This window comes from Pholcus phalangioides, unplaced genomic scaffold (assembly GCF_987345545.1).
Source record: "Pholcus phalangioides strain wild (caught in Gottingen) unplaced genomic scaffold, Ppha-v1.0 ptg000008l_1, whole genome shotgun sequence".
NCBI classification, from domain to species: domain Eukaryota; kingdom Metazoa; phylum Arthropoda; class Arachnida; order Araneae; family Pholcidae; genus Pholcus; species Pholcus phalangioides.
Window position 1 is genome coordinate 11,774,994 of NW_028301601.1, and position 10,954 is coordinate 11,785,947.

The 10,954-nt window shown below is 36.8% G+C and overlaps 1 protein-coding gene across 6 annotated transcripts in view; it reads left to right on the forward strand.

The window, feature by feature from the left end:
- The window catches only part of LOC149083691 (uncharacterized), a 112,198-nt gene extending 101,538 nt beyond the window's left edge, over positions 1 to 10,660 (forward strand). For all 6 annotated transcript variants that reach the window (XM_089234180.1, XM_089234181.1, XM_089234182.1 and 3 more), the window contains one exon: positions 162 to 10,660. In XM_089234180.1, the coding sequence (XP_089090306.1) occupies positions 162 to 3,130 (2,969 nt within the window). In that variant the 3' untranslated portion in view covers positions 3,131 to 10,660. The remainder of the gene's footprint in view (positions 1 to 161) is intronic.
- Positions 10,661 to 10,954: the final 294 nt, after the last annotated feature.

Genomic DNA, 10,954 nt, shown 5'->3' on the forward strand with positions numbered 1-10,954 from the left:
GTAGCTCCTTAATCTGAAACTTTCTTATCCTCATGACAACAGTCGTGAAATCTTTCTTGTACCAAAAGCATTCTTATTTGTAATCATGTGTACATTGATGATGTAATATACATTCAGCAAAAAGGCGAAATTTGTTCATTTGGGTTTGATTTATTTTTCAGTTGGCAGTCGTCATTCTTCTCCTGAAGCTTCCATGGACTCTTCATTCTCATTCGATGTTGGAACTGGCCTCTCCAAATCGCCAAGCTTACAAAAGCATACCCGATCAAGCTCGCACGAATCATATTTCGACAACAGCATGGATATGCTGTCCGACCCTCCTGCAGAAGAGGAGGAAGAAGAACCCAGTCTTTTCTTCTACATTAATGAGCAAATGCAAAAGATGAAACAGTGCAGTAGCCCACCCTGGCAGAAAAGTCGAGGGTCGAGCGTGAACTCTCCAGATTCGTCTGGCAGTAGGAAACATAGCAGAGACGACATGGATAGTTCAGAGTTTGTCATTTCTCGACAGGATGACCAAAACGGTCGTAAACAGAAGCTCGAATCTACAGATGATTTTGCAAATGCCAAAGTTCAGAGACTCAGTTGGATGGAAGATGATAATGTGCATTTCTTCAGGAAGAACACTGATGCTAATGAAAGGTTCACTCATAATCGTTCTAGTTTTTCTGCCTCAAAACTGGAAGGTGAAAGTACTATTGAGGGCGAAGATGAACAAACTGCATTACAAAGAAATAGTACGCTATCAAATGACACATCGTTCTGGCTTCCTCGTTCCGATCAGTCAGTATTCTGTAAATTATCCGGCAATCACGAGGAAGGTTACAAACTTGATCCGTTTGCTTTCTATGATTGCGCTGTGGACAAATGGACTTCCTGCATGTCTTCATCGGACAACGAAACTGAATGTGGTGGTGTCTGTGGTAATGCCTCTCCCAAAACAATTGTGGAAAGGTATGGAAATGCTGAGACAGTGCTAGTAGAAGTTCATGCGACACAGGATAGTTCTTCCGAGAGTGAGGCAATTTCTCCAACATTGCCAATTTCCTTAGAGTTCAGTGACTTTCATGGAAATGTTCCTTGTGTTGAAGAGCCTGTGGAAGAAAATGAGGAATGTGGGACGCTCAGCTTTGAGAAAGAAACTGCCGAAGAAGTTGAGAAACTGAGCTCTAACATTGCTGATGTATCACCTGGTGTTCAAGAAGCAGAAGCACGAATAATTGACGATGATTATGAAGAGCTGTCTGAAAACAAAGATGACTTGAGCCAATCAATTCCAAATCCAGATATTCCTGAGAAAATACTCTCTCCAAGTTTTTCAGACTCTCATGTGAGCATGACAGATGAGAACGTTGAAGCTGGTGATGATTTGCTAGTCAAAACTCCTTTCGTTCCTGATAGTGAGGAAAAAGTGCAGACCTCATCAATTTCGGATATGTCTAGCATAGACAGGACTAATTTGAGGCTGAGTTTGTTCAGTGAAGAATCAAAGCAGGAAGATTCTCATGAAGAGACTCCTCCCGAAAGACACAATTCTAAATTCAAGACACCTCCATCTCCCATCTATCCTCCAAAATGCTGGAAAATTCAGGATCCCATTCCAAGTCCATTACAGGCAAAAGTGGAGAATATCTCTTCTTCCCCTAGGAGACACCAAACTTTCACTTTTTCTTCACCCTCATCGCCTGTGGAAGAAGTAAGAAAGAAATTCGAGCAACAGTCTTCTGGTCATGTCAAGCAGAGAGAATGTGCTAAAGATAATGTGCCGACATCGACTCCAACGAGAACTTCTGGCCCTTCTAAGTTGAGCCTTAAGCAACGGGAGCTTTTCGAGTCCCGGAAACTCCAACAGTCTGTAGAAAGCATGGATATCCCAAAAAGAAAATCAGATGGCATCAAAATTGAGAATAAAAATCTCCTATCAAAGAGGTTGTCTGAACCGATAACCCAAAAAACTCAATCTCTAAGTCCCGAGAACACTGTCAGCGAAGTAGCTAGAACAGACGTTGCACACATTGCGCTGCCAACCAGGGTAGCAGAATCTGTAAGTATTAATTCCAAACCCAAAACTTCTGGGCCGAGTCTTTTCACCCAGCTCAAAGTTCGGAAACTTCAAAGCCTCAAGGGCGAAACGACACGAGCTCCTTTACAGACAATTGATCCATGGTCAGATCCAATTCTGGATATGCAAGAAGAGTATTACCCAGTTTTATCATATCCCGAATTAACTAATGTGAGTGACTCTAAAGCTAGCGATCAAGAGCAGGAAAGTGTTGACGAAAACGTAGATTTTCGCCATGATTCAAGTAATACAGAAGAGAGTTCCATGCAAAGTTGCATAGAATCCTGTTCGCAAATGAGAGATGCAGACAATAGTTCTACTTCTGCACTTGATAGTTTTGTGAGCGCTTCCAGCTTGGGGAAATCTAAAAACTGTGAGGATTTACCAATGCAGGAAGAGAGCGAAAGCTCTTTGAAAAACGCTGCTCAGCCTTGTCTCCAGGCAGAAAACAGTGAAAATGAGAAGGTTTCGGTCTCAAAAGTGATAGATAGCTTCGAAAGTGACACAATCAAAAGAGAGAGGATCAACCGAATCAAAGAAGAGAGGCGAGCCCAGTTGAGAGAAAAGTTAAAAACCGAAAGCTTTCGACTCGAAGCAGAGGAGAAAGAAAGGATCCAGAGTAAATTCCGGGCAAGGAAAGATGCTTGTCGACAGAGCCTGGATGTGTCATCAGAAAACAAAGATAGTACAGAATGTTCTGCAGAGCAACAACATAATCCTGTAATGAAAGAAAGAGCGAGCGAACAGAGCCATTCACAGATCAGGAACGTGAAATCATGCAGGTGTGAATCAAATCAAAAATGTGATTGTGATCCAAAAGCCAAAAAGGAACTTAAAGTACAGCAAGAATCGGCAAGGCAGAGTAAAGAATCCATTTCTATGAAATCCCCGATTTCCGAATCACAGAGTACAAATTACAGGAAATCGACCGGCCCTGGTGACATTAAAGATAGGGTCGCGATGTTCGAGCGATCTACAGATTCTAAGGAAACGTGTAGGCTGGGACCTAATGGCAAGTTTCCTCAAAAACAAGTTGCTGCGAATTTAACTCCATCGTTTGTCAGGTGAAAACATGAGAAATTCCCTCGCGAAGGCCATTTTGTGTTCTTTTCATTATAATTGATCGCTGAAGGAAAAAATTTGATACTTGCCTTTTTTATGAAATTTGTGGGTTTTTCCATCCAGGACTTTAGATTAGCGTAAATTTTTTGAATGTATATGGAAACCCGTTGATATACATCTCAAATTACCCTGAATGCAGGACAATTCCCCCCCCCCCTATTACTATGTAGAATGTTTGAAACTTCTCAAGTTAATTTATATACATGTTCATTTAATGGAATGCAATTTACAAATTGATTATTCGAAGATTGTACAAGTGAAATATAATGTTTAATGCAATTTTATTGTAAAAAATTTATGTCGTGAACAATTTTCTTTAGGAATAATTTAAAATTTTGATTTATAATCTTATTTGTAAGTTTGATCATCACTTAACCCATTTGCATCAAGGCTCTAAATTGCTCAACTCACTCCTGATCACTTTCTTGATAACAAAACTGGTTTTTTGCATGCCAAACACAATATTAATTTTGGCTAGGAACGAAAACCATCCATAGTACACACTATATAAATTTATTTGAACCTCAAATTATGTATTTTTTTTCTTCACCTCAAGAAATAATGGTAGATTGCTTCGTATTTTGCCGAAAGCACTCATTGGCATTAGTGGGCTATTCTGCTTATGGTGATGAGAGATGGGTCCTCAGTTTAACTATTCTGCTGATGGCGGTAAGGGATAGTCACGATATTGCAGACTATTCTTGTTACGGGGACGAGGGTTGGTCACCGGTTTACTGACTGTTCTACTTATAACGTTAAGGGATAGTCACTTCTGTTAGGAATAGGACTTCAGTTTATGACGATGGGAGACAGTAACTATTTTACGAACTAATGATGCTTATATATGGCAGTGAGGAATGATCAGCAGTTTGCAGACTATTCTGCTTATGGTGGTGAGGGATATTCACCATTTTTTGTTCTCACCACTTTTACCCTGTCACATTTTGTAACCTATTCCTCTTACAGCGATGAGGGACTGTCACAATTTTGTCAACTGAAGACCGGAAATGGTGAACAGTAAGTGCCAAAACAAAAATTTTGCTTCAAAAACGTAATAATACCAAGGCTTTCAAACTGAAAAACTATGAGTATCCAACTCGCTTTAAGTATTGAAATGTGTTAGTTGATGTCATGTTGGTCTATAGCACCTGAAACTTATTTTACGCTCTCCTATATGGTTTTATATTTGCAATTTTCCACTTATTGCATTTACCATTTTCAGTCTTCAACTGTCTGCTTACAGAATAGTTACTCTTATTAATAGTCTACTTACGGAACTTGTTACGGAGACAGTCATCATTATGCGGACTATTCTGCTTACAGTAATGAGAGACAGGCTTTTATGCAGAATCTCAACCTTTGTGGGGGGAAACAAATTTTCGCAGGAAGAAAATTTTTTGTTACCACGCTTTACTAAAACATTTAAATTAACAGAAATTTGTTAATATAGCATATAAAGGGTGTTTTCTGTTTTGATACTTCAATTTTCTAATTTTGGGGGGCACAGGTCCCCTGAATACGTCCTTGAATACATCTCTAATGAGGGGGGAAGTCATAATTTTGCAGACTATCCTGATATAGTGATGGACAGTCATAATTTCTCACGGACTATTCTGGTTTTGATGACGGCTCAATAAAAATTTGTGGAATATCCTGCTTGTGGATGCAAATGGGTTAAATACAGCGTTTCTGAACTGTGATACTTTATACTGGTATGATATACACTCTCTTATAATCAAACCAGTCATTTTGTGTTGATACAGTAGCCTCTTGTTATAATGTGTTTCATTATAACATGTATTTGTATGTGTGGGGATATTTTGCTTTATTTATTTGAAATGCTGTCGAAAATATTGGAATCAAGATAAAGCCTTTGGTTATATCACGCTTTTTCATCTCCCGACATTCACAGTACAATGAGGGGCCACTGTATTATATATTAACACATTGAACAGCTGATAGTAACACATCAGACGAGGTTTCCAAAGGGTATGTATCTCATTGTCGCAATGATTCTTGCTCGTTACCTACAGGTTTGTGCAGTGTTTATATCTTGACTGTGAGGGCCATTGGTGATTCGCCTGGAACCCATTTTATTGAAAGACCAAGTGAAAATATACTGTGGGAGATATCCGAATCAAATTTTTACTAGTCTATTTCTGAAATTTTGAGTATTTGATGCACTCACACGAGTTACTTCACTATACATAGTTGTGCATCAGTATTGCTGAAATTTAAGACAAGCACTTCTTTGTCAAGTTCCAGAACTTTCAAATCATTTTGTTCCGAAAAATTCTATAAAATCTAAAATGTTAGTCAATAGTACCGAATGCCATCTGTAAACATGAGTAACGTCAAAGACCAAATGTATCACTGCAATGTGATTTACTGCCAGTATTCCCCTAATATGCACAAGTGAGCAAAACTATATATCGTTTCTATGGGGGAATTCTACCAGGCCTGGATCAAAAATCATTGTTTGTCTCGGCCATTCAGGAATGCTCATTATCAGAACGACTCGAATTGACTGTACACAAATATCAACTTCTCATATTTGAATCCTTAAATAACTTGCATTCACCATCACAAAGCACCTCACCATAATTGCTCATTAAAGATTTGATTGGTGGATGTACGTCGCTCATTCGGCAATTACGTTACAAGCTCATAACTTGCAATCTGTGACCATGGCCATGTTTTTTTTTTCCTTCTGAGCATTGTATTGTAAATATTTTCTGTGATTATATTCTAATCGGGACAGTTTATTATATTGTATATAATATTCACGTTATTGTGTATTTTGGCTAAATGTTATTACAAAGTTTTAATGGAATATTTCGTGCTTGCTTTTTTTTTACAGTCATTCCATTTCGAATGAGTAATTAGAATTAAATGCTGTGATAATTGCGGGAGGATGAAAAATACACACATACGCAACATGTATAGCTTATTTAACTGTGCGATTGATTGTGTCATTTTACAGCAGCCGGTTGATCCTAACTGTGCCTTTTCAGAAGATATATTTGTTTAAGTTTTTTTATATATTATTAATTTGTATCTCTTCGAAAGCAATACAATTTCTCCCCCGATTTTTTGGTAAGTGTGTGTGTATGTATATATACATGTGTTAGTGAATGTATCAATGTTTCAGGGATATTCAAATCTTCGTAACATTCATATCTTCGCTCACTGATTGCCAATTTTTGTAACTAATAAGCTGCAAACATCCCAACTGTTACTAGGAACGTGTTTGAAGGGTTGGAGAAACTGTTATTTCAAGTTTTGTGTGAGGAATATGTGTGCAATGTTTTCCACTGTGTCTAGAGCAGGGGTTCTTAACCTTTAGCGCTCAATGGACCCTTAGTGTCAATGAAATAGACAGGGGACCCGTAGTCCTATATCAATAAAATGAGGGCCAGTGTACCAATAAGTTGGTCACAGACTCTTTGTATGAATAAATTGAAGGCTACGGATAGGGCGGCAAGTAGGGAGCAGGTGGGTCTGGTGCCTCGGACCAGAAGGGGGCGTGAATTTCATTCTTTAATCTCTCCTTCAACATTGCAAGGGGGTATCAAAATGTGTGCTTGCCCCGGCTGACCAAGCATCTAGTTGCGGCTCTAGTTACAGACCTCTTATATCAATTAAACAGAAGCTGCTGACCCTTTGCACCAATTAAATAAAGGCCATGAACCCTTTCACCAATAAAATGAAAGTCCTAGACCCCTTGTAGCATTAAAATGAAGGTCTCAGCCAAGGCTTGACAGATCAGAAAAAAATGTAGGCATTAATAAAATTTCACAGGCACCAGTCACTTTTTTTGTCGACTAAATTTGTCCAAAATAGTGTATTTTTTTAGCTGTCTGGGACTTGGGGACACCTATCCATGCTAGCAGACACACGACATAATTTCCGATGATTTTGTGCCATTTTAAATCAGTTGTAGGACATAAAAAATTAATCGTCAATGTCAGCCTTTTTAGTCATGTTGATGACCTGGAATTTGTTGAATCCTGGTCTAGGACCTTTTTTACTAATAAAATACGGGCCACTGACCCCTTGTAACAATAAAGTGAAAGCTGTGGAACCCTTGTAACAAAGTGAAGGCTTCAGACCTTTTTTTACAATGAAATGAAGGCCATATAAGACCCCTCTTTTCGAATAACATTAAGTATATGTTACAGTAAATGTGATAAATCCGGTTATTATGTATAATCAGTTATGGATAATTGCCGAGCATTTTAGTAAGTTTGATAAATTTCACTAAATTTATCACTTACGAGCAGTTATACATAATACCCAAGTGTTGCGTCGTTGGTAACAAAGATAAATCATACTATATGAAATAGATATGCTATACACGATAATTCATACATGTATTGTATCATTATATCGGGGGTTCCACTATATTCATCTCACATACTAGACTCATTTGAATTTTTTTTCATATTTATCAAAGTCACCAATTACACTAAAGTATCATGAATAATCAGATTGAGGCGATAAATTTCAAGTATTTATCAAATTTACCAATGACGCTTGGGTATAATGCAGTAAAAGTGATAAATTTATCAAACTTACCAAGATGATTAGTAAGTATGTATAATGGCCAATTTATCACCCTTTTTTTTTCATTGAACACCACAGACCTTCCAAAGGCTTCCCGAGAGGTCCATAGACCTCAGGTTAAGAATCCCCGATCTCTAGAGTCAGAAATTGCTTCTAGGTTGCTATTTTTAAAGGTCATAGAAGCTCAAACAGAAATCTCGCCCTTGTATTAGTATGCATAAAATATTGAGCTACGAAAACTATGACTAATCATTAATTTTCTATTTGTAGCTATAATAAGCTTTGAGCAAATATATATGATAAGCAATGAGTGAGATCACACACACACCCCTCCCCCCCCCCAATCATTAACTTAGAAAAGTAGGATAATTGTCAATTTCTAATTGGTTTTTTAGTCTTTACAATTTTTCTATTGCAACAAGTGTTATAAGAAGTGTTTCCTCCCTCTATCTAATTTTTATATGCAAAAAGAAAAATGTTATGTAAAAGTCTATTCTTTGATAAGAGAGTTTTTACATGTTTTTTTTACGTGAAAATTTTCGTCATTTTTTATACCATTTTTCATACATGTTTTTATGGTGCTTTTTTGAATCTTTGTTTTGATGCATATAATTGTTTGGAGGTTGAACGTTCGTGTAAAATTTAATTTTCTAACGTGAACGAAAAAAATTCTCATCTATCAAATAACCTTTCCTGAAACTCTCTTGGGAATACTTGAATTTTGTGAATGCATATTTGAGATGCAGTAGAGTTGAGATAACCTAAGACTAGCTCATACAGCTAAATATATGATCACCAGATTTTTTTTTTCCCCCACATACTCATGTTTGTTTAGAGTCCAATTACGGTATTTACTTGCATATAAGACGAGTTATTTTAGAGAAGATAAAGTACAGGGTGATTACAATTAAAGTTCCCACTCTTATTTTTCTCAAAACTGCTGATCCGAATACAGACAATTTTTTGGGGTATCTTAAGACCATGGGAAACAGATTTATGAAATTTAAAAAAAAGTTCAATTTTTCATCACCAGGTGAAAAAAGTGGCACTTTTTTTAATTGCATTTTACATTTTCTCATGGTTTGTATAGGCATATATATATCAAGTTTCAATGGAGTATGTCTACCAGAAGGGGCGCTTTGACTTTATTGACACTGCTCCTACCCATGTAGCACCCGTCCTGGATTCTATTGAAACTTGGTAAATATGCTATATGGTCCAAGGAAAATTTGACAAAAAAAGTTCCACTTTTTAATTTCATAAATCCTCTTTTCCTCCCATGGTCTCATTAAGATATCCTAAAAATTCCGCTGTGTGTTTGGATGAGCAGTTGAGAAAAACTACTGAGTGCACACTCTGGAACTTTTAATTACAATCAGCCTGCACATTTAAAAAGGCTGTAGTAAATTTGGGGGATTTTTTTGGTATTTGGGGGATTTTGAACCAAAACATTACTTCACATACGATTTCTTATATTTCGAGAGGCGAAATTCAACATCTGAAAGATATACAGAACTGATGAAAAACACCATAATAATTGAGATTTTGGACTTTTTGAAAAAAAATTTAAAACATAGCTATGGAATTATTGGGACAAATTTTAGAACTAATAAAAGAAATCGTAATCTCTGTAGAAGAAATTCAAAACATTGAAATTATTTCATTAAATTTGAATTTATGAGTGAAAAAAAGTGTTCAGTAATTTAGGGAACCCTGTTTAAAAATAACGAGGAATAAAGATTTGATGGCTTGCGGCCTTCAAGGAAAGTTTTAATTTGGCCCGTAATAAAGTTGAAAACCCCTTGGTGTAGGGGATTTCCAAATACATTCTGGGGGGTTGCTCAGAATGCTGTTACAAAAAAAAAAAAGGTGTTTGAGCACCTACTGCACCCCTGGTTATGATGCCACTGTCTGAACCCTTGTATAACAGTAAAAATCCTATACATATATAGAAGTTTCACTGTATAAATAGTGATATTTCTTTTCTCGCATCACTTGTGTTTTTGAATTCTTACCCAAAAGATGTCCAAGCTTAAGCTATCAGGACTCTACCGAATCTGTGTTATAAGTGGGATTATAGATGGAGCTATATAGGGGAGGGGCACTGCATACATACCAAGATCAATCTAACCATCATTCACGCGGCTTTCCCCTTCATGTATCTTGCCAATGAATCTGTGTCCAGTCTTTCGACACTAGAAAAACGATTCTATAGTAAGGTTACTCATTAAATTCAATAATTTGAATGAGTTTTTTAAAATTATAATCATCTATGTATCTGTACCGCATTAATTTTCCCCCCTATTTTTCAAAATTTGTTTTGATTTTGTGGAGGAAAGAAGAAAAGTCTTCGTTTATTGCTTATGTTTGAATGGACGTGTATGTGTAAAGGCTTGTATGTAAATTGCTGGGTGGTTATGCAAGTAGATTCATCGTTAACGATCATGTGTAATTTCGACTAGCATGTATTTGTGAATTTGGTGTGTGGTTTAATGTAAATATAAGATCAAGCGAAAAATGAGTGGTCTGGTGTATTATTTTCCTCTTTCGATTATACTCATGTTCTGTACAGTTGAAAGCCATTAGCCTCCGTTATTGTCGCAAATGAGATAATTACCAATTGTACATATTTCGTTTACCACCCTTTTTTTTTTCTTTCTGTCTGGCATTTGAGCAATTGATTTAGAATGGATTTGCAGTGCAAATGGGGAAAAAACCCAATTCTATATCTTCTCTTGCTGAAATCGTGAATGTAAATGAGAAAGCAGAAAAAGATTTGAGAAGGTTTCTGTTCCGAAGATGTGTTCTTTTTTGTTAGTTCAAACGTAAAAAAAGCTTTGTATTGTGTACATATACTTTTCTTTGTAGCTTGTTTCGAATTCGGTTGCTGAAATAAATGTTGAACGGTAATTTTGCTTTTATCTTGTGTTATTTGCATTTATGTGCTACTAGATAGAGAGTTAATAACCACCAATGCTCGTTTTAATGACCAGCATCATTACACAGAAAAAGCTTGTTTTCACTATCAAATTAAAAACACTTGTCTGTATACGCTTAATGCGTATTGGACAGCATGCCATGGTCCTCAATCTAGATACTTAGAAAACTTATTTTCAAGAAACAGGTCACACACAGTCATGCAACAAATCCTAGATACCAGGTCAACATGGCGACTAAAAAATTGGTATTGGTGCCTAGAATCTT